Here is a 24,960-nt window from a genome sequence, read left to right as displayed (position 1 = left end):
CAAAAAATTCTGGCTGAGATGGTTGGCATGTGGTACATCTTCTATTGGATGGATGGATGGATGGATGGATGGATGGATGGATGGATGGATGAGCAATGTGAATATCTGAGATGTTTGGTTTTTAGGCATAAGACACCGATCCAAATTTACACCTCATATGGATCAGTGCCTTCTTTGGCTGTTCCATATACGTCTTTCAGCCTCAGGAATTTCATGTGTTGAGTGAAAACTATTAGCACATATAATAAAATTACAGGTATTGACAATAAACACTGAGTATTTGCCGAGAACTAAATGAGTCATGTTCTAGTGTTCATCTGGATTTGTTTAAGTCCTACTATCTTCCAAGTTCATTAGTTTCTAGTATATATGTCACACAGCTGTGCATTTATATGCATACAGGTATTATATATAACACCTTGCATATAAATATGGGCAAATCCTAATTTATAGAGAGTCATCAAAGACTCATCTGCTGGCCAATGATTTCAAAGTCAAAACACATTTATGAAGCCAGATAGCAGCTCTGGAGTAAGAAAAACCTCCATTCAAACTTCAGTTCTACTACTTACCAGCTGTGCTCCTTGAACAAGTTAAACTTTTCTAGGTTTTCTTATTGATAAATTTGGGATAATAATACCCTAAAGCATAAACTTGAGCAAATTTAAATATATAAACTGAGTCTCTATATTTAGTCAGAATGTTTCCAACATTTATTTTTATATATGGCCCCCCTGCCAAGCAGCCCAACAACTTCATTTCTAAAAACGCCATGTTGTGTTTGAACTCTTCATAATACATGACATATCAATGTATGTATCATACATCTTTACTCACTACTCTTCAGGGCTGTAATAAAACTGTCTATATCTTTGCATGTGATTCAGGAGATTTTTCAAAGCAAATTTCAGCTCTATATGGTGTTCACTTTAATCACTGACTTTAGAATCTGACACTACATATGATATAATTCCATGGTACTTGCTTCATAGAGCTTTTTTTTGTGATTAAGTGAGGATTAAATTGGAATAACATGTAGACCTGCCAAACACACACCACACGCTCAAGGTCAGGCTTCTTGTCTGCTACGTTGAAGGGTAAGTAGCTGAGTTATCCAACAAGTATTTGCCTAGTTAACTCAGGGTGTTCCTAAAACAGGATGTTACTATCACGTTTGCATTACTCTTTACCATTAGTTACTTTGTCATTTTCACTGACCACACTTTCTACACACACACATGGTTGTGGACACACACATATTCCCCAAAGCAATATTTCCTAACTCTAACATTTCCAACTCTAAGAGGCTACCTGGTGTTAAAATGTTCTTTTTGATGAGTGTTAAATATGCTTTTAGGGTTAGTCTGATAACTAAGCCACCTTCTATATCTTAGTTTCTATACAAAAAATATTATTCTTTTTTTTAAAGATTTTATTCATTTATTCATGAGAGACAAACACAGAGAGAGAAAGAGAGGCAAAGACACAGGCAGAGTAAGAACCAGGCTCCATGCCTCCCCATGCAGGGAGCCCAATGCAGGATTTGATTCCGGGTCTCCAGGATCACGACCTGAGCCAAAGGCAGGCGCTAAACCACTGAGCCACCCAAGGATCCCCCCAAATATATTATTCTAAGTTAGAATCTGTAGTATGGGAACTCACTACCACTGGTAGACCACTGCACTGCTTACCCCTAGCCGGCAGCAAATCCCCACCAATACTCACTCAGCTGAGTGGCTCCTCTTATTCATCCTGGGAGGTCGGCGGGGGCTGTTTTACTCAGTTCCACAGATACAGACACACACACAAACCTCGTAACAGTTAAAAACAGTCTCAAAATCTGACATTAGACAGAGTTCCCAGTTAATGTCAACATCTAAAGTGAAGATGAATGATGAGCTAATTGCAGTGTTGTTGCCACCAGTGAGATCATTATTATTCCAGAAACAAAACTCAGAAAAATCTCTCCAAAAGGATTTTCAAATATAGAATTGAGAAGACAAAAAAATGCCTGTGGCTTAGCATGTACACTCTCACTTCCCTCTCATCTCTTTAAATCTCTCTCTTACTTTAAAGAAGTACATGATTATTCTATTGCAACCTTTTAAAGTTATTTATTTATTTATTTATTTATTTATTTATTTATTTATTTATTTATTATAGTGATTTCTACACCCAACATGGGGCTTGAATTCACAACTCCAAGATCAAGAATCACATGTTCTTCTGACCAAGGCACCCAGGCGCTCCTCTCTCTTGCTCTCTCTCTTTCTCTTCTCTCTCTCTTACTTTTAAGTTAATTAATAAGACTATAGGAAGCCCTCCATCTATTCATATATCACATCCAAGTGTCAGGTCCATAGTAAAGGCCCAATGGATATTAGCTATTGTTATCATTGTTATTACTGTATATTAGAAAAGATTTCTGTGTATCAAAATTTAACTATGCACACCTGCTTCAAAGAAAATCTGAGCGGCAATAGCTCTGCTGGTGGTTCTAGAGACCAGTCACCTCGTCCTAGAACACAGTTCAGGAAACTAGTGAGCAGAACTCAAACCCAGCCGTCATTCTCTGCTTCGGTCTGACCTTCACAGTACAGCTTCATTAGCTTGATGGATGTGGGTTCCTCTAGCACCTCTTCCATCTATAAGGAAGTTCCCAAGTTCATTCGAAAGCCCAATATAAATGACTTCTCTCAGCCATTTGTTTCTAGTCACCCTGTGAAAAGAAAAGCAGAAAAGGGCAGGATACTGCCAATGACACCTGATATCAAAAGTGGCTGGATTTTTCACTAAGCAGTGCCACACAAAAGAACTTTCTGGCAGAGCTCTTTTTAATGAAATGAGCTGCCATGTTTGATTGTGAACTGTCAGACAACACAAGGCAGAAAAAGTTGAACTTCAGTTTCTTCCTCTTGGCATTGTTCTTATTGTCCAAGAAAAGGGCTACACGCATTTCTGGATGTGCACGTAAGGCAGGATCTTGGGTCACAGAGAGTTCCAAGGTTGGGGAGTGCCTGGCTTTTTCTCACCCAGAGTAGGTGCCCCATAAACTTCTATTGAATGAGTGAGTGGATGAGTTCTTCTTTATCATCCTTTTTTCCTTAAATGTTGAGATTTCTTGGGGGTAAACATCCTCGATCTCAGAGAATGAGAGTAACCCTCTGGTGTTCCTCATTATCCTCCAGCCAGCGACTGCTTATGTGTTTATGTAAAATGCTCATTTGTCTGCTTTGCTCAGGTATTCACCATTCTTGTATTCATCCAATAACTACTGTACTAATAGCAACAGTACTATGTTGGTTAAATAATCAAGACAAGGCATTTCATCTCCTCATCTGGGACTCAGCAGAGAGAAAATTCTGGAATTGCTGTCCTGACGACAGGATACATACCTAGGCCAGGCCCATTGGGGAACTGAGGCAGGGCCTCACTCACTGGCCATCAGCCTCCAGTGTCACTTTCAAGGCCTGGAGAAATTGTGAGAGAGGCCACAGAGCTCAGTCTAAGGATGGGCAGCGGTTTACTCAGATAAGAGAGGAAGGAGGGGATGACAGTGCAGGCTCAGTGATTGTACACTGAGGGCCTTCAGTGGCCAACGATTCTGAATTAGCTCTGTGTTCTCTCTTTGCTCTTTCTCATATGTAAGCTTTCACTATTTTAATGGAAAAAATAAATACTCACTCATATAAAACATAAGGTGTAAGAGGATACAGATACACACATATATGTAGGTCTCCTTCTACCCTAGATCGTTAGCTGCCCTGTGACCCTCCCTGGAAGCAAACACTAATAATCTTAAAGATAATGCTTAAGATAAGTATGTACACAGACAGAGGTGTACGTGCATGTGTGGGCGTATCCACTTTTTACACAAATAGGCATACTATACCCACTTTGGCTCCTGGCTTTTTAAAAATAGGAATTAATACCCATAGGTATTAAGGAGGGTATGTGCTGTGATGAGCACTGGGTGTCATATGTAAGTGATGAATCACTAAATTCTACACCTGAAACTCCTATTACACTGTACGTTAACTAACTGGAACTTAAATAAAAACCTGAGGATAAAAAAGTAGGGGTTAATATGTAAAATCTAGAGGTCAGCTTCCCAGAACCCAGGGGAGGGTAGAGAAGGGTGGAAGGTATATCTGGAGGGATGAATGGGGAGTACCCCGCACACCAGCAATGGCAGCCAGACAAATAGTGGGAAATACTACTCTCACCAGTAAAACATGCTGAGGTATCTCCTCAGGGGAGGCATTTAAATCATGGTAAAAAATAAAAAAGAATAAATAAATAAATAAATAAATAAATAAATAAATAAATAAATAAATAAATCATGGTCAGAAGCTGACAACAGAGGAGCTGATTTCAGAAAGAAGACTGATCATTGCCAAATGACTCCCTATAGATTCAGAAAGACCAGCAGCTGCCACCCTCTCCTACCTCCAACCCTGTCTCCCCCAGAATGCCAGAAGATGCCGATTTGGTGACCACTGCTCAAAGTTTTCTAAGCCATTTTCTAAAGGATGCTGACACAGACTTGGTGAGATGACATTAATTTTACCCTCCTCCCAAGAGAATAAAAAACTTTGGGAGCAGCTCATAAAGATCCTGGTGCCAGTGCTATCATTAAAATGCCTCACTGAGCACTGAGTACACATTTTTTTTTTAATTATTAGCTGGTTCTCCCTTCTCTCCCCCACAGACATTGTGCTTTATAAGTCTCTCTACAAGTTTCCATTCCAAATGACACCTTGCCTTTTAAATTTGAACAGCTCAGGGAGGTGTATAATAAATAATAATAGTAGAGAATAAATAATAATAATAATAGCTACCATTTATTCTCATTTGGTCTCACAACCACTACATGAGACCTTATTTTTATCCTTCTTTTCAGATAATGAAGTTGCAGCCTGTCACAGTTAAGAAATGTGCCCAAGTTCACATAGTAAGCTAAGACGCAGATCTGGGTCTCACCCCCCAGGCCTGGCCTCTGCCTACCTCAGAAGACCAAAAGGCAGAATGAGGGGCCCATATGTCTGATGTCTGGCTGCTGCCCTCTCCCCACTAGCTCACACCTATGGCTCTATCTTCTGAGGCCAGATCTGGGGTTGCTGAGAATCCCCAACCCTTTATGAAGATTGGTTGGGTGTGCCGACAGCTGTTGCTGACAGTGCTGGGCAAAATGTAAATTTGCCATTCCCGGTGGTAGAGGGAGGTCAGTCAACGTGGTAGAGGGAGGCGAGTCAAAGTGGTAGAGGGAGATGAGTCAAAATCACAGAAAGAACATCGGTTGTAAGTCGAATGACTGGAGAAACATATCCAGGCTCTGCCCCTTTCAGGCTATGGGATGCTGGGCCACTTCCTGAACTTCCCTGAGCCTTAGTCTGCTCACTTGAGAATAGAGTCAGTAATGGCTCTTGTGTCACATAATGTTGCCGTGATGATTAGGTAAGATGATGTGTATAAAGTCCTTGGCACACCATTTGGAGGATAAGTTTTCTTCCCTTTCCTCTTCCATATGGGACAAGTTACAGGCCCTATCCTGGGCATTGGAAGAATTTCAACATCTGCTAGCAAAAAAGGCAAAACTACAGAGATTCTCTAAAGTGTAGTAACAGTTGTATTTTAGGACACAAGCAGGGACAAAGGTGTTCCTCATCTCACATTGTCCACAGTAACACTATCCTTAACAGCCTGCTTCCCATGCTGCCCCTGACCAGTCCTAGAATTCCCTAAAAAAAGAGAATTGCCTGTATTCACCCACCACCTGCCCTCCACCTCAGATTCAAATTAGAGACCTGGCATCCTTAACAAAGATGTCTTAAGAAGCCTTCCTCTCTTTGCTTTCAACCTTTTTTTTTTTTTTTAAGATTTTATTTATCCATGAGAGACATACAGAGAGAAAGAGAGAGAGAGAGGAAGAGACACGGGCAGAGGGAGAAGCAGGCTCCATGCAGGGAGCCCGATGTGGGACTCGATCCTGGGTCTCCAGGATCACACCCTGGGCTGAAGGTGGTGCTAAACCACTGAGCCACCCAGGCTGCCCTCTTCAACAACCTTTTAATGCCTCCATACCAGCACTTTTCTGGGGGCTGCCTCATTCCCAGGAGCCTCTGGCCTGTTGCTCTATGACACCTCCTACCCCCAGCCTCCCAGGCCACATAGCTCTGTGACACTTAACACAGCATTCAGAAAGATCCACCTGTCTGTCTAGACTGAGCCCTTCAAGGACAGACATGTTTGCAGTCCCAGCGTAGAGCAGTGTCTAGCATGTAATCACTGGGTAATTTTCTTTCTAAGTGAACTGTGAGCAACACAAAGATGAATTGGACCTCCACCCCTCAAGGAACTGACAACATAATCTCCCCCCACCACCCTCACAACTTAATGATCCTCTGTGTGTGCTAACACTACCAAAGAGGCAAGGCAAGGGCTGTGGGCCAGAGAGAAAGAATTCCTTCTGACTGAGGAACTGGTGGAAGCCTCCATGAATGAAGCAGCATATGAACTGAGACATAGTGAGGGGGTAGGTGGGTCCAGCCCTTGCTTCCCAGAGCTCCGTGTAGATTCAACGGTGGAGACACCACACATGATATGGGGCCATACTGTGTGCTCTCCACTGATGTCTCATAGTTGGCAAATGGCTTTGCTTTCTCCTCTTCTCTCACTCACAGGAGACCCCACTGTGTGCTCCATCTCCAACCCTGACTTTGTCATCTACTCTTCAGTGGTGTCCTTCTATGTGCCCTTTGGAGTGACCGTCCTCGTCTATGCCAGGATCTACGTGGTGTTGAGACAGAGGAGACGGAAACGGATCCTCACTCGACAGAACAGTCAGTGCATCAGTGTCAGACCCAGCTTCCCTCAACAAGTAAGCACCCTGGAGGGGCAGAGGGAGAAAATACCCAACCCTGTAGCTTCCCAGCCTTGTGTCCGGCAGTACGTGTGTTTGCTTGTATTGCCACACTGGAGACACACAGCTGACACCCACCTTCTAACCTGCTGCTATGCTTTAGAGTAGGAAATTGAATCAAAAAGGTGCATTATAATCTTCCCTAGAGCTCACATTGTTTGGCACAATGATAGGATAGTTTCTGGACTTCTGCTTCCCATCAGAGCTTTTCCATTGCCCCCAAATGGCCAAGGGTACAAATGTCACACAAGATTGGCTGTTTTAGTGTGACAGTTGTACTGTGCACTGCTGGCAGGTCCCCAGGATTGACTTTTTAGCAGACCACTTGTTCCAAGAATCACTGGGTCCATGGAACCTCTTTTCCTTACTAGATCTGCCACTGTGTCAAGGTGCTGACCAGCTTGTGAAATAGAAGGCTGATGACGTGTGTGTTACTGGGCCTTTCAAGGTGCTGAAGAGGAGAGCTGTCTCAGCACCAATCTTCCATTTGCTTGGGCTGGAAAGTCTGCTTATCCCAGTGTCTGGCACATGCCTGCCAACTGCTAGGGAAGGGACAGCGGGAATATTATACAGCCCTTATGGAGTTTAGACTCTAGACAAGCAGATAAAGCACACCTCTCCCTGAAGTTAACTAACAGCCCCGGGATGTTTGCAAAATGAGATGAAGACAATTAAGCCCCAAAAGAGAAGTGCTGTAGAAGTTGTGAGAGGTCAATGTGCTCAGGAAAGGGCTTCATAGACAGAGTAAGAACTGAATTTGATCTTGAAGGCAGGTGCAATGTGGATGGCGAGATTAACCTATGATGACCTGAGTAAGAGTCAGTTTCTCAAAGTTCAAGTCGTATGGTTTAGGTAGAACAAGAATATTGGTTCCCATGAAATAGAAGGCAAGGACCTGAAGCTGAGGATATGAACAAACATTAAAGGAATTTGAAAAATTGGCATCTATATGGTTCATCCATGTAGAACTTGACCTACAGCTCTTTCTCCTTCAACCCACCCTAGTCTTCCTGTCTGAGGCTGCACCCCATTCGGCAGTTTTCAATAAGGGACAGATTTCCATCAGATGCTACGGGGCAAATGGTAAGTAAGCCATGTCTTTAATCATAGGAAAAAAATAAGATACCTTTTCACAACACTCTGAGTTGACTTGCTTCCACGTCTACCTCAAAATGGCCCCAATCCCTTACTTATATCTATTATATATAACAAATATGAGATCCTAATTTGAGCTTCAGAATACGAATCACCCAATGATATGCAGAGAGCATATCACTACTGAGCTAGATTCCAATGACTGGAGCCAATGACTCTTGGACATGGTGTTAGGATGCTATCCAGAGTCATCTGCCTAGAGGGAACAGGATGTCAATGAAACACACATGGTCAGAGCCAAGAAAAGCAGAGAAGAGAGGCTAATGTGAGACTTTCAAGTGTCCCATTTCCCACTTTATATGAAAGAAAACCAAGACAATTTCATGGTCACCCTTATCCTTGTCCTTTCAATTCAAGACAGCCCTGCCTCCCCAAGCAAGCTGAGTGCAGAATGGAGGTGTTAGAAAGAAGATCAATATTCCTCCCCCTGAACTCCAAGTAAATATTAGGAATAAAATTTCAAAAACTCATGATGATGAAGGTCCAAGCTTTGTCCCATTTTTGTATAGTTAGCCACGTTTCCCAGAGGCCTGGTGTAGCAGTGAGAGCTTCTTGCTGATAATTTTTTAATAGGTAAGAATTTTAAAGTTGCCAATAGCAGATCTAAGGTCTGAGGAGTTTCCAAGGCCAAAAGGAAAAGAGTGGAGACTACTGAAGAGAGAATAGGGAAGCAGGAGGCTGGTGTTGCCAGGAGTATGGAAAAATAGGTTCTATCCTAGCATCTGGTAGTGAAAGGCTCTGGCAACCAGACCCAAAAGAATCCAGTGTTCCTGCATGCCAGTCATAGAAGTATTGATGAGGGTTTGCAGAGAGCTGAAAAATATGTAATCTGGGAAGGATCACTTTCCTTCTGTAGGACTGAATTTCCACATCTGTAAACTAGAGACAAGTTGGACTAGGTCGATGTTCTAAAACCTTAGATTTCATAAGGACAGTAAGAATTTGTCCCAGTCCCTTAGTTTCAGAAATAATGCATTTGAAGTTAAATATTGTCACTTTTAGAAGATTACTAGATACCAACACAATCATAATCTTAGTTACAAATGGCCATTCAGATAAAACACAATATGTTTATATTAATTATTTAAAAACCCCATCTAAGGTGCCTGGGTGGCTCAGTCTGTTAAGCATCTACCGTCAGCTCAGGTCATGATCCTAGGGTCCTGGGATGAGTCCCACTCTGGGCTCCCTGCTCAGTGGGGAACCTGCTTCTCCCTCTCCCTCTGCCTGCCACTCCCCCTGCTTGTGCTCTCTCTCTCTCTCTCTCATATAAATAAATAAAATCTTTTTTAAAAAAAAATCTTTTTTTAAAAAATCCATCAAAATGAAAATCAAAAATGTTTAAGTATACTAGAATCCTGATGAATACCTCTGTGAGGCACATTTTCAAAAATACCATATCGTTTTAAAGGCCTATTGCATTCATTCATTCAGCAATGTTTCTGAGTGTGTACAGTGCACTAGTACTATGATTCCTTGAACTACAGAGATATGAGCATTCTTGGTTGTTGACACTAACATATAGACAAAGGAATTTACCGGAAGGATATCAAGTAGCTCAGACTCATTGAGAAGGCTGAGAGTAACTTCAGACAATGCTGTTCATGCCTAAGGAAGAATCTGGTTGGAAGACCTGGGACACTGGACACTAATTGCCACCACTCCTAGACAAATTCTGAAGTCTCCTGGCTTCACAATCAAGGTCTTAGATGCAAATCTCTAATTGGCTGGGCATGATTTATGTGCCAGAGGTCTAGATGACTGGTGGGAATGTGGGGAGAGTGTATATATGGCTTTTATAGCTTCAGTAATGGGAGCTAAGGGGCCCTGCCTGCTACTTGAGATTGACACAGTGTCTGATTCTTCAAATATGGAAAGTTCAGATGTTGAATACACATAAATCCTCACCAAATACCAGAAATGTCCACATACTCTCAGGGTCTATTCATCCTAAACCTATTTTTTCCAACTTCTTTTCCATTTTACAAATGAGACTCAAAGACATTTCATTAATGCCCAAGGATACATCTAATAAGTAGGAAAGCTGAGGTGAAAATACTAAGTTATCTTTCTTTCTTTCTTTCTTTCTTTCTTTCTTTCTTTCTTTCTTTCTTTCTTTCTTTCTTTTTCTTTCTTTCTTTCTTTCTCTTTCCTTCTTTCTTTCTCTTTTTTCTTTCTTTCTACTTTTTATTATAGAAGATTTTCAAAATTAAAAAAGTAGAAAGACAAATATAAGGGATCCTTCAGTAGCCATGAGCCGGCTTCAGCAATTCACTCATGGCCAATCTTCTTTCATTTCACCGACACTCCCACCTACACTCATCCATGCACATTGGATTCTTCTGAGGCAAATCCCAAACATCATAACATTTCAGCCACAAATATTTCTGTAAGACTCCCTAAGGGATACAGACTCTTTATAAAATGTATTACTGCGATACATCATCCTAAGCAAATAAATAACTCCCTAGTATCATTAAATATCCAAAATATCAAATAATGTTCACATTATCCCAGTTGTCTTTATAGTTGGTTTATTTGAATCAAAATTCAAATAAGACCTATACTTTGCAACTGTTTAGTGGTATTGTTGTTGAAATTTATTTGTTGAAAAAAAAAAAAACTGAGTCATTTGTCTTACAGAGTTCACCACATTCCAGATTTTGTGGTTTACATCTTAGTAGCTTCATTTCATGTGTTCTTCTATACATCCAGGTCATTCTAACTGAAAAAGGATGTAATATAATCCTATACTATAATCCTATACTACCCTCCTCAAGGGATTACTGTGATTCTCAAATGTTCTATATCTGGTAGGAGTCTTTTAGCTGTCAAGTCAGAAGCAGACTTCATGTACCTTAACTTTCATGATCCCACTACTCTCAAGTGACCCTCAGTATGTTTCACAAAATGATCGTTTCCTTGAACTTCTTTACAAACTCTTTTCTTTTCAGGAACATTCAGAAGATAAAAGGTATCCCCAGAAATGTCAGGACCCTCTCTTGTCCCAACTGCAGCCACTCTCCCCTAGCCAGGCCCACATGGAGCTGAAGCGCTACTACAGCATCTGCCAAGATACTGCCCTGGGGCAGCCAGGCTTCCAAGAAGCAGGAGGGGAGTTGAAAAGGGAGGGGAGGACTCGAAACTCCCTCAGCCCCACCATGGCACCTAAGCTCAGCTTAGAGGTTCGAAAACTCAGTAATGGCAGGTTGTCGACATCTCTGAAGCTGGGGCCCTTGCAACCTCGTGGAGTGCCACTCCGGGAGAAGAAGGCAACGCAGATGCTGGCCATTGTGCTTGGTGAGTTGGAGCCACGTTGGACTGGGATGAATTGGGTTAAATTTGGTTAGGTTAGGTCGAGTTTGGAAAACCTGGCAGAGCACCACATTTGTCAGCAATGAAAGTCCAATAATTATGATATTTATGAATGTTCATGATACAATTGAAAAGGGTTTGCGCGTAAACGATAAATCTGGTGAAAATCCAAAGGCCTAGGCTGAAATTCACAAAATAAAAAACTGAACAAGTGACCTAACTGAGCTCTGTTTCTCTATTGTGTTTGTTGTCTGTCACATGAAATTATAATGGATAAATCGAATAATAAATAAGATCATCATTCAATAAAAGTGTCTGGCACATATTGGATATTTAATAAATGCTTACTTATTCTAAAATATTAAGTGGAAAAAAATAGGGATGCAAAAACTGCTGTCATATGGTGTGATAACATCTAGATCATTTCAAATACGGAGAAAGGAAAAACATGAAAATTAATTCACCAAGATGTCAAAAGTGATTGTCTTCGAGTGGTGGGTGGTTATTTTTTTCTTTGTACTTTTCTGTATTTACCAAGTTTTCCATAATGTACAAAATCGGGGTTAATTTTTACAGTAGAATAATAGAAAATGTATTCAAAAAAGAAAAAAAAATTTTAAAAAAAACAAAAAAGAAAAAAATTGGCAAGTCGCAGGTAGCATATAGAGTTCGTGAAGGCAATGCTTCCAGTTCACTGCCACTGACAAAGCTCACTTTCTCATATCTCAGGGACTTTGTGAGCACATCTGGCTGTCATCTCAACAGCAGGACTGTCAGCCATGTCTTTGAGGTCGTCTTTACTATCAGTGCCCAGGATCATGCCTTGCACAGCTAGACATTAAATAAATATTTGAATTGACTTGAGACGTAGAAAACACTAGTAAAGAGCTAAATACCAAACTTGATAAATTGATTTAGGAACAAAGGCCTGAGATGAATCAAAGATGTAAGCATGTAATTTTCTCTTCCAAAAGAAAGGGGAAAAAAAGTGGCTGATCACACCTATTTCGTAGGGTTGGTGGAAAAATTAAATGGGTCTATAAAATTCCAGCATGGTGGCTGGCACAAAGCAAACAACCATGAGTCATTTTCATGTTGTAACAAAAGGAAAAGCAAACCCCTTACCAATGTCTCTCTTCCTTTGCAACCCAGGGGCCTTCATTGTCTGCTGGCTGCCCTTCTTTTTGACCCACGTTCTCAATACGCACTGCGGAGCCTGCCACGTGTCCCCAGAGCTTTACAGCGCCACTACGTGGCTGGGCTACGTGAACAGTGCCCTCAACCCTGTGATCTATACCACCTTCAATGTGGAGTTCCGCAAAGCCTTTCTCAAGATCCTGTCTTGCTGAAGGAGAGGAGAGCATACTCCCTGTGCCCACCCTTAGCTGCCAGGCCATTGGGCCACTGGCCAGGACCTGCGCAGAAAGACTGTGCTATGTTCTCTGGCATGGTGTAGGAAGGAGACTCCTGGAGCCAGGACACCTCTGAGTGGCAGGTGTAACCAACTGCTTCTTCCCGGTCAGAATGTTTACATCCCAGCAAAAATCTGACTTCATCCTGGCAATCTTCAAGTGGTTGGGAGGTCCCTGAGTTATAAGTAATAATTCAGAAAGAAGCTGATAAAACATGACCCTCCACACACACAAAATTGTCATTAGAGGCATGATTCATCACAGTGAAGGAGAAATGAACAGATCTCATAATTGTCAACTTGCCAGGGGTCCTTGAAATCCCAGCCAGTAAACCATCTTGCAGAAATAGACAGTCTCTCTTCCTTCAAGCCTATAATTAAACTATCAGGCTGACCTTGTACTTTTGCAGGCCCACACCCTTTTGGTCATTCCTTTTGTTCATTGTTTGCTGAATTATAAGGGCACAGCCAGTGCTTCTACCTCTCCGTAGAATCTGGCTGCAACTGGGGAGAGAAATTCTGAGGGAGACATTGTCCCACATTGGGACCTGGGCTTCCTTTCAAACCTTGCTACTCCTGTATTATAGCTCTTGCTATAAAGGCCCTTTGACTCCAACCCCCTGTTCTTAGAGATTCAATTCCAGAGTAATTCGGAATGAGTATGTCAAGTGAAAAAGGAGTGATGGCTCCCACTGTAGTATCACTTTAAACCATGTGGTTCATAACATGCCTTCGGTATGCTTTTCATAACACTGTAAGGTGTTCCTATCCAGGCATCTTCATCTCCTGCTTAACGGAGACCCAATACTTTCAGGCCCTAAACCCATTAAGTCTTAAGTGTCCACAAAGTGCCCGTCACCTCCCAGGCTCTGGATATATGACAATGAATAAGACAGCTCCTGCCCTCAAGGGCTCAAGGAGCCCACCACCTGCTCCTGCGTTTGTTCACTTGTTATTGCTTATAAGAGTGGTAGAGACTCTTCTAGACTGCCAGAGGACCTCAGAACTGAAGGCACTGGGCAGAGTAGCTGTCCAAAGACCTCACAGGGACAGTCTTCATAAAGGCCTAGTGCAGAACCTGAACAAGACCACTCCGACAACTGAAATTAAAGGCATTATAGAAATAATGTGTCGATGTCATTCAAAATTGCATTTAGAGGGACCTCAAATATTCTCACCACTTACCTTTTCACCTATAGAAGCTACGTCTTATTGACTAGAGAATCAAGATACAATTTATGGATGATTTATGAAGGGTTATCATCCTGAACTTCAATAAATTTACTATTAAGTAAGAGCTATTAGTGCACAGGTGTAACAGATGCCCACTGCAATGCTGTTAAAATTTTAAAGTTCACACGAACTTTACAAAGAATCCAAGACTTCTTTGCCCCATATTTATTCCTCTAACCTTTAAGTGTATAAGAAGGAAATATATACCCCCAGTGACTTAGTTACCTGTTACTCCTGAATGCTTTTAATGCCAGCATTTTAAAAATGTTATTGCCTATAGCAGTATTTATGTTGTAACTCTAGTGGAAAAATTCTGTGTGCCCACTAGCTCTTGTACCTCATGCTATCTAGCTCAAAGGTTTATAATGCAAGCAGAAATAGGGACTGAGACAGTTACATATCTGAAGAAGTACAAGTACATGATTCCTAGGTTTTTCCATGCAAAATACACAAAAAACAAGCAGGATAATGGGTTAACATTCATAAAATTTCATGTCAAAATTAGAGTTCTAAAAATAAAAACGTAGACAGCGTCCATATTAATACATTTATGAGGAAGAATGATAGCAAATATTGTGTATCCTTCCTTTACATCAAGTCGTTAAAACTTATGATAACCTTAGGAAGATAAACTCAGTTTTGGAGGTGAGGAAACAGGCTAAGGGAGGTCAAGAAATTTGCCCCAGGGCACACACAGTAAGTAGCAGAGCTGGGATTCGAGTGCACGTCTACTCATTTGCAAGCCCATGCAACTAACCACTATGACGCACTGCTTTCTACCAGAGAGGTAAAGAGGTGGGAGGAAAAAAGTGGGGAGAAAAAAAATGGAACAAAGGTCCCTGGGAGAGCCGCAGCCTACCTGACCCACCTCCACCCCTAAACTTTCTGGAGACCCAGCCCAAGGCACTGCTCTCACTCTCCTGCCATGTTCAACTTCCAAAACAGTCACACAGGAAATTCATAATCTGTTTTTATAAAATCATGTAAGAGACCTTAGAGAGTATTTGGTTCTAGTATCTCCTTCATTTATATAAAAGGAAACTGAAGTCTAGTATCTCCTTCATTTATATAAAAGGAAACTATATCCCAGTTGGCTACTGAGAGACAAATGCTCCAGTATACTGAACTCTTCTATAAAAATGATAAACTCCATATTTATACAAGGAGAAAGTCATCCTATCACCTTCCCCATTAAACTAAGAGGCATCTTTTCCCTAGACAGCAGCTCTTATCTCTAATCTGAGATAACATCCCCTTCCCAGAATTTTCTTCTGATCCAGGAAGATCCTTCTAGGGAAATCCCAAACACTCACTTGAGCCTCTTCATCCTGGGATTCTTCATTCTACCCCCTATACCTCTATACTCCCCACCATGAGCCAGCACTTAACCTCAGACTTGCTACTTTCAGAGCCAACGTGACCAAAAATTCCAGGAGAGACATTAGCCTGAATGAAGTAGAGCAGAGTTCTTGGGGCAAACCTGTTCTAGGGCCCAAAGAAGGCTCAGAGCTGGCCATACTATTTGGGTGAAATGCAAATAGAACAGAAATCCAGATAGATCCAACTCTAGATCGTAAGTAAATATTTCCTTCTTCCAGAACCGCATCCTCTAAAACTCCTTTCATCACTCATTTACTAAATCAGTTACTTATTCAATAAATATTGATTTACCACCTTCTGTGTGCCAGGCAGAGTACTCAGTGCTGGGAAACACCATCAAGGGAGACAGAGTCCATGACCCCAAACTTGTAGTACAGTGGGGAGGGGAATTTGTGTGTACACTGATGACCTGCTTTTTGTCTACAGTAAAGGGAATTCATGGTTTTTGTAAGTCCTATATTCAGCCCTAAAAAGGCTTCCCAGACAAGTATTGTCAGGTTAAGACCTAATTAAAAAGTAGGAAGGGCATTCCAGGCAGAGAAAACCATTGAAGAGCCGAAGATATGAACAAGCAAGGAGCATGCAAGGAATCTCAAATAATTCCACCGGCTGTAGAGAAGAGACCATAGGACAGGCAAGGAAAGAGTCTCATCTTCGGAGACCTCCTCCAGCTCTGCTCAAGTGACAAGTGAGCTAGTGGTGATACCACTTGCAGAAAACCTCTGGATCTTTCCTCCACTTCCCTCCATGTGGGCAACACACATCACAGACGACTTACTTAACTGACTTATTTAATTACTTCCCTCTGAGCCACAGTGAATTTCAATAAATGCAGAATTCAATTTGAATTCTTTGCTCTTTTCTCTGCAAGAGGAGGAATGCCTGGCTGAATGGATGTAGAGTCAGAGATGGTTAAAATGAAGGCAGTTCAGAGAGTTTGGGTCAAAAATCGAGGGGAGGTCAGGCAAAGAGATTTGTTTTCCTGAATGCTTGGGTCAGAACTAAATAGTGAAGCAGAACAGTTCAGAGATTTGCTCAGAACTGGCTGTTTCCTGCAGGTCCTGACTCCCAGGCCTGTGCTCTCATCCTTTGGTATCTGCTGACATCAGAAAACTGAAAAAGCTTAATTTGAATCAACACACAAAGAGCAGAGAGGGGATGACAGGCAATTAACTTGATTCCTCCTTTCTACCTAATTCTCTCCTCATCAGCTTAGGAAGGGAGTGAGTTTCCATGACTACCTCCTGACACGGAGACTCAGTGGAGGGTGATACCAATGTCAGCTCAGCTCTGTTGCACACATTGACAGAGGCAGAACCTGGGAGTCGGTGCCAAGCATGAGTCTTGGGACCTCTTGCCCCACCCACCCCAGTAGCCTTCCTCACTAGACAAGGATTAGATGACATCATAAATTAGAAGTGCTTTGCCAACTATACGGTTCTACAAATGTGAGAGATTATCACTGATATCATGATCATGATCATGATCATCATCATCATCATCATCATCATAAACATTACCCCCCCCCCTCCAAGCAGCTATTTTTATCATTCCTATCTGGTTCACAGCCCATCTTTCTTTCTCTTTGCTGATTCTCTAATTGTCTCATGTTATCAGGCACAATCTGTTCAGCCTCCCACATGAAATCTGATTTTTCTCTTGTCTTTTATTCCCTACATGTGCCCAGGATACTTGGCTGAATTTGTAGTGAAGTTTTTAGGCAAATGGCTAGTCCCTAACAACACACCCTTTCCCTGCTCACCCAGTCACGTGCCCAAGTATAGCATGATCTGATGGTAGATGTGTGCTTGCTAAGGATGGCCTGGGGAGTTCCTGTTCCTCTCCTGGCTGGGGAATGATGAGCAGAAAGCATATATTCCTCAAGACTTTCCATCTTTGTTCCTCATGATGTCTGAACCTTTCCTCTTTCTCCATCTCTTCCTTCCTGAAAGAAGTGCACTGAATATAGTGCATGCATTTCCTAGGGCTGCTGTATCAAATGGCCACAAACTGTGTGGCTTTACACAACAGAGACTTCTCTCGTAGTTCCAGAAGCTCCAAGTCTAAAATCAAGGTGTTGGCAGGGCCACGCTCTCTCTGAAAGCTGTAGGGGGTGATCTTTGCCTCCTCCTAACTTCTGGTGGTTGCCAGCAATCTTTGGTGTCCCTAACTTGGGGCAGCAGAACTGCATTCTCTCCTCCATCTTCACATGGTATTGCTCTTTCATTTTGTCTATGTTGTGTTTTCCTCTTCTTCTAAGTCTTCAAATTAAAATCCACCCTGATCCAATGTGATCACATCTCAACTTGATTACATCTGCAAAGACCCTATTTCAAAATAAGTTTATATTTATAGATTCTGGGGGTTAGGGCCTCAACATATTTAGGGAGGGACACAAATCAATCCATAAAATACGGCAAAAGCATTCTGGAAGGGAAGAGGACTTGGAACTTGGATGACTAGGGAAAACACACAAAAGTTTGACAGAATTCAGAATGTAAGAGGTCAGATTCCAGCCTTGGCATATGATCTTTTTAGTGGCCTGAGACAAGTGTGCAAACTTCCTGACGCTCAACTTTGTTATCAATAAAAGTGGTAAATTTGAATCCCTAAGCTATGATAAGACAAGCTAAAAATAATTCTAGAAGGACATAAATTATCTTCTGAGCCGTAAAAACCTACAAATATGCTTATTGTTAAAAGTTGAAACTGTTCAAAGAACCATCCTTAGTTGCTTCTCACTGTCTTAAAAATAAATAAATAAATAAAATAAAATAAAATGGAATTCAACAGCAAACTTATTGGAGCTTAGGAAAGCTGAGGGAATATCATGTAGTCCTACTTCATGCAGCACCACTCCAGATGGGCTAAGGTAAAGGATGGGGTTTTGCCTTTAAAAAAAAAAACTTACATAATGGGGTCTGGGGTCTTATATTACGTTGAGCAGATTCCAGAAGATTCTATATTTAAAGATGCTTGAAAATCTTGCAATTTATTACAACATTAAATCATGGGATTTGAAAGCTGGAAGGGACGTTAGCCCAGTCTCCAAGTTATTGCAGAAATTCTAACATCCCTGACCCATGATCATCAAGTCGCTGTATTAACAAGCTGGATCACTCCTTCCCAAGACATGTGACAGATTACCCTTTAGAAAATTCCTCCCTCCTTTAAGCCAGAATCTCCCTTCTTATAAAATCTACCTTTCTGCCCCTATTTTCTCCTCCAGCACAGAAACTTTTATTCCAACTTCCCAATGACAGTCTTTGTGTGATTAAGGCAGTTTGCCGAAGTCTCAATTTCTCTTTCTCTACTCCAAGTAACACTTTCTTACACTCTCCATCTCTGTTGATTTCTTCTGGATGTAGCCATGTTGTTAGTGTTTCTCTTAAAATATAAGGCCCCAGATAGAATATAATCTAAATGTTGTTTGTTTAAGCAGTTCAGAGTGCCATGGACTCATTTCTGCATTTTTGGAATATTTGTAATGGAATATTTGTAATGGAAAATTTGTGATATTTGTAATGGTAATATTACAAATATTTGTAATATTTGTAAATTACACAGACCCTTAGGGCTCTTACTGAAAACCTAAGAAGGAGATTTGCATGCTGAATGGATAACTTTAATAGGATATTCCTTAGGGATCGATACCTGTATGTGAAGGAAGTAGAACTCAGCAGAAGGAGAAGTTGAACTGTGATGTAGTCACACAAGGAACTCAGACAATCTTACTGAGATTTCTCAGGGGGTAGGGACTTTCATGGCCCCAGCCAGTAATTGGATGTGGACTACCTCTGGGAAGAAGGAGTGCCTCAGGCAAGGAGGCTCTGTGCAGTTGAAAGCTTTTGCTGTTAACTCTCCTGGGAACTGGGGGGAACAAAATCCTCAGTCATGAAGCGGGGATCTGGGTGCACACCACAGCATGCACTATATGCCATTTGGCTCCTCTTTCCTTACATAAAAAATTCTAGAAACAGCTTGGTCAGGAATCTAGTTGGTCTCTCTTTCTGTGGAAGCTGAGAGGGATGGACTATAATCTCTGACAAAGCAACTGGTCTCAATGCCAAAATTATTCTCATCTTGCCTTCTTCTGTCATCTATTCTAGATTCCTCTCACTACGATTAGCATTCTTCTGGTCTAGGGCCATATCTGATGGAGTGACCCTGAGGGATGTGGTGACTTTCTCAGGCCACAGCTGCTACACTTACTCACATGCTGTAAAATTAAACAAAGGAATACAAAAAGACACTTCAGTGGATCATCCAGGCATCAAATGTGTTCTTCCCTGTCCGCATTGTGTAACAACATCCTTAACTTCTCCCAATTACCGGGATTCAATTATCCTTGCCAGGAAGCTCCATCAACTTACCTGTTGGTCTCCTGGCACAAAGTGTACTCCAAATGACCAGATAAAAGCCACAATGTAAAGCTTAATGGGGTTTTCATCTCCTACTACACATATTCCTCCTTCAAGAACAAGAATCTTTACCTCAGAAAGTTAAACCTAGCATTACTCCATAATCCAGCAATTTCACTCCTAGGTATATATATCCCAAATAATTAGAAACAGGTATTCAAAAACAAAACACTTGCATAGAAATGTTCACAGCAGTACTATTCATAATAGCCCCAAATTTGGAAAGAATCCAAGCAGGCATCATCAACACATGAATGCATAAACAAATTGTGGTACATCCATATAATGTAATATTACTTGGCCATAAAAAGGAATGAAGTACTGATATATGCAGCAATGTGGATGAACCTCAGAAATATGCTAAGTGGAAGGAGCCAGACACAAAAGGTCACATATTGTACAATTTCATTTATATGAAATATCTAGAATAGTTAAATCCATAGAGATAAAAGTAAATTGGTTTCCAAAGGTGGGAGAGGAGGGTACAGGGAGTAACTGTTTAATGGTTTCTTTGGGGGTGATGAAAATCTTTGGAACTAGATAAAAGTAGTGGTCTCACAATAGAGGTACTAAATGCCACTGAATTACTTACTTTAAAATGGTTACTTTTGGGCAGCAGGGGTGGCTCAGTGGTTTAGCGCCACCTTCAGCCCAGGGCGTGATCCTGGAGACCCGGTATCGAGTCCCACATCGGGTTCCCAGCATGGAGGCTGCTTCTCCCTCTGCCTGTGTCTCTGCCTCTCCGTCTCTGTGTCTCCCATGAATAAATAAATAAAATCTTTAATAAAAATAAAATGGTTAATTTTATGCTATACGAATTTTGCCTAAATAAAAAAATTTTAATAAAAAAAAAAAAAGAACAGGACCTGGAGTTTCCATGTTCTCTGATCAGAAGACTCAATATTGTTCAGATGGTAATTCTCTTGAAATTGATCCATATATGTAATGCAATCCTTCTCAAAAGTCCAACAGGCCTTCCCCCAACCCAGAAACTTATGAGCAGATTGTGAAATTTATATGGAACAATGCAGAATAGCCAAAATTATTTTGGAAAAGAACAAAGTTAGAGAACGTTTACTTCCCAACTTCAAAACTTACTATAAACCCACGGTTATCAAGAGTATGGTGTTGGCATAGGATAGATACATAGATCAATGAACAGAACTGAAAGTCTAGAGACAAATCCTTATATCTAAGGTCAATTGATTTTCAGCAAAGGCAATCTATTGAGGAAAGGAGATCCTTTTAAATAAATGGTGCTAGGACAATTAGATGTTCATGCAAAAACACAGATTTAGGCCCCACCTCATGCCATATCCTAAAATTAACTCAAAATGGATCATAGAATTAAATAAAAGAGCTAAACAATAAGACTTTAAAAAGAAAACATAAGAGAAAATCTTTGAGACCTTAACATTTTCATAAGATCCAATTTATCTTTTCTTTCTTTTTTTATGGTGCTTGTAGTGTCACATATAAGAAATCTTTGCCTACAATAAATTGGATCTTATGAAAATCTTAAAACTTTGTATGTCAAAAAAGACACCATTTAGAAACAATAAGACTGGTTTGTAGGTACGCCTGAGTGGCTCAGTGGTTGAGCATCTGCCTTTGGCTCAAATCTTAAATAAAAAGACTTGCTTTTAAAATATTTGCAAAACACATATCTGATAAAGGACTGCATCTGGAATACACAGGAATTGCCTAGCTGGCTCAGTCCATAGAGCATGCAACTCTTGATCTCTGGGTCATGAATTCAAGCCCCATGTTAGGGCATAGAGTTTACTTAAAGAAAAAAAAAGATATAATACAATATACAAATAACTTTTCCAATTCAATACTAAGAAGACAAACAACCAAATCACCCAATCCAAAAAAAAAAGGCAAAAAAAATTTTTAAAGATTTTATTTATTTATTCATGAGAGACATACAGAGAGAGGCAGAGACATAGGCAGAGGGAAAAGAAGGCTCCCTGCGGTGACCCTGATACGGGACCCCTGGGATCATGACCTGAACCAAAGATAGACTTCAACCACTGAGCCACCCAGATGTCCCAAAGCAAAATATTTTAATGGACATTTTAGTAAAGAAGATATAAAAATCACTTATAAACACATAAAAAAACATGACCAACATCATTAGTCATCCAAGAATGGCTAATTTTTTTTTTTTTTTTTTTTTTTTTTTTTAGAGACAGAGAATAGCAAATGTTAGAAAGCAGGTAGAGAAGTGGGAATCCTCTCACACTGCTGATGAGAATGCAAAATGGTGCAGTCACTGTGGAAAACAGTTTGACAGTCCCTTAAAAAGTTAAACATAGATTTGCCATTTCATCCAATGATTCTGCTCCTGGGCATCTACCCAAAAAAAATGAAAACAAATATCCACAGAAAGACTTGTACATTAATATTCTTTACAGTATTATTCATAATAGTCAAAAGTTGGAAACAACCCAAACATCCATCAATTGGTGAAGAGATAGACAAAATGTGATGTATCCATATAACAAAATACTATTCAACAATGAAAAGTAACAAACTAATGATACATACTCTGACATAGATAAAACCTCAGAAACTTTTACTAAGTGAAAGAAGCAAGCCACAAGAGACTATATATTGTATTATTCCATTTATATGAAATGTTCAGAAAAGGCAAATTTATACAGAGTAGATTAGTGGTTGCCTAAGGCAAAGGGTGGGAATGGGGATTAAATAGTGAATGGGCATGAGGATATTATTGGGATAATACTAACATTTTAAAGCTGATTTATTGTGATGGTTGTACAACTTCATAAACTTACTAAAAATTATTGAATTATATACTTCAAGTAGGTGAATTATATGCTATGTAAAATATGCCTCAATAAAGTTATTTTAAAAATAATAAGAACAAGGACCTCTAAATCTGTAGAGTCCAAAAGCACAGAGACAAGAAGTAGAAGTACACAACTCCTCAAGTGGGTCAGGGAAAATAATGTTAAACTGGGACACTTGTACTTGCATTTCTTGTTTCTTAGATCCATATATTCTAGTGAGTGGAGTAAGCACCATTAATGGTCTTTGGTTTAGAGTGTATCTTCTGTCTGAAGGCTGGTGCCCCATCATCAGAATATCATCTCCAAGCTGACCAAAAAGCTAATGCATATTCCATCAGACTAGCAGTTGTGCATCCAAAAAGCTAATGCATGTTCCATCAGACTAGCAGCTTCTGGGGGATGTAATACACAATAGAAGCAGTGGATCTCGTGGTCATGTGCACATAGCCATGCCTCCATTGATATAAGCAATTACCTTGGTCTGATACAACATTTGGCAGGATTCTATTCCAGTGGATCAAGTGCTACATAAGCACTGTCTGGCTGAGGTTGTATGAGTAGGAAAGGCAAGTCCTTATTGGAATATTAGTCAGTCCCAGTGAATTCCTATCAAGATGAATCACAATATGGAAGCGCCCTTTGTAATTAACTTGCCATTGAGAAGCTGGTTGATCTTTCAAGAGTTAGAGCCATATTAGGATCTCAGTGCAAGTGTCTGTTGCAAGGAGGTTGGATATTCAACAGTAGCAGTAATTAGATGAGCTTTATTAAGTGGGAGCCCATGGTTTGGGGCCACACATAGCCTCCACTTCCTTCCCACCATTTCTGAGGCCGTGTTTGTTGTATTTGTCCCTTACCATTGAAACTGGGCAAGGGAGTATTCTTTTCTGTCTCCATTATGTGAGAGCAGAATTCCTTCTCTTGATGATGAAGCTCAATTAGCCTTGCTAGGATGGTGACTCCATTTCTTCCTTAATATGCCTACTGTGCCAACACTGATAGAAGTTGACTGGCATCAATCAGCTAAGACATTATTTCCTAGATGGTATAGAGTACTGGCCAAGTCATTCACTACTGTCCATTAGTGATATATATTCTTACCTCAAAGTATTTCTCTTGACAGGCTTTGTCCATTAGGAAGAATTCCCCTCATCCCCATCTTTGAGAGACATTCCTAAATGGAGCTGCACCCATGAAGTACAGCAATAGTCTACTTTTGGTTTCAGCCATATACTGATCTTACTTACTCATAAACCAAATTCAGATTTTCCCCTCTCCCCATGGTAGCCATAAGTATAAGGTAGGGCTGAAGTATCAGTGCAAGAGTGGTGGGTGACATAGAAGTCTGGGCCACCTACCATGCAGCTTATTATAGCTCTCTGGCTCTGCTCGTAACTGATCCCAGATGTACAACCTTCTTTCCTTCTGATCGTTGTTGGGGGTCTGACAGAAGTTATGATGGGCAGTTCCGGCTGCATGGACACTTGGTATCAGGTGGTCAGTTTCTCTGATTCTGCCAAGAACCAGTAGCATACACGGAGCTTGTTTTCAAAAGGTATATAGCTCCCCGCTATAGGTAGCTTGCCTCACTTCTGAATCCTAGGGGTCTCTTTGGGTTTTCCTATTGAGGCTTACCATAAAATCTACAGGGCATTTCTCCTCTCCATGATATTTCCTGTACCATAGAGTTCCCCAGGTCATATGAACCGAGTCACTCTGATTCAACTGTAACAAAGGCGTTAGCAGATCATACAGGGTTCTCTGGATCTAAGATGGCCTTTCGGACTTTTCCCACCTTTAGGTACATGGACCAGGCCTTTATACACCCATATTGATCAAGTCTGAAAAGCGGCTATCTCCAAGGAAGAGGCCCAACCGGGGGAGTGAAGGGCATGACTCTCCTCAGCTGAGGACCATGCCTAGAGAGGGACTTAGCTGAGAGCACTTGGCCGTTAGCCACCAATACACCCACAGCTGGGGGAATTGTGCCTTAGTTTTGAAAGAGGAATCTGGGCAGCAGACAATAGCATCCACAATCCATACTCACCTGAATTTCCCAGATGTCTTCTATTAAAGTTCTACTAAACCAAGTCTCACTCATCTTGAACTCCTGTGTCTTAAGATGTGTCCTAGATTTTTGGAGCCAGTGCCGGACCTTGTATTTGTCATCTATTCAATTTGTTGGTTTTATCCTAGCATTCCAGCTTGCAAAGTCACTTTGAATTGTGACGCTATTTTCTGCCTTATACTAGATTGAGATTTGAATTATCTTCATGGAAGAAGATATCAAAGGGAATGTTGTCA

General features: G+C 40.9%; 2 protein-coding genes across 2 annotated transcripts in view; one reads left to right on the top strand and one right to left on the bottom strand.

Annotated features, from left to right (window-relative positions):
* Positions 1–13,949, top strand: part of DRD3 (dopamine receptor D3) — a 42,860-nt gene extending 28,911 nt beyond the window's left edge. Inside the window, exons 5-8 of the mRNA XM_038582866.1 lie at positions 6,684–6,880; positions 7,928–8,005; positions 11,032–11,377; positions 12,545–13,949. Coding sequence (XP_038438794.1) covers positions 6,684–6,880; positions 7,928–8,005; positions 11,032–11,377; positions 12,545–12,741 — 818 coding nt within the window. The 3' untranslated portion in view covers positions 12,742–13,949. The remainder of the gene's footprint in view (positions 1–6,683; positions 6,881–7,927; positions 8,006–11,031; positions 11,378–12,544) is intronic.
* Positions 1–24,960, bottom strand: part of QTRT2 (queuine tRNA-ribosyltransferase accessory subunit 2) — a 144,593-nt gene that overhangs the window by 76,045 nt on the left and 43,588 nt on the right. The gene's annotated exons all lie outside the window — the stretch shown is intronic.

This window comes from Canis lupus, chromosome 33, assembly GCF_011100685.1.
Source record: "Canis lupus familiaris isolate Mischka breed German Shepherd chromosome 33, alternate assembly UU_Cfam_GSD_1.0, whole genome shotgun sequence".
Taxonomy (NCBI): Eukaryota; Metazoa; Chordata; class Mammalia; order Carnivora; family Canidae; genus Canis; species Canis lupus.
Note: the sequence above shows the minus strand (reverse complement) of the source record. Positions and strands in the feature narration are given on the sequence as shown.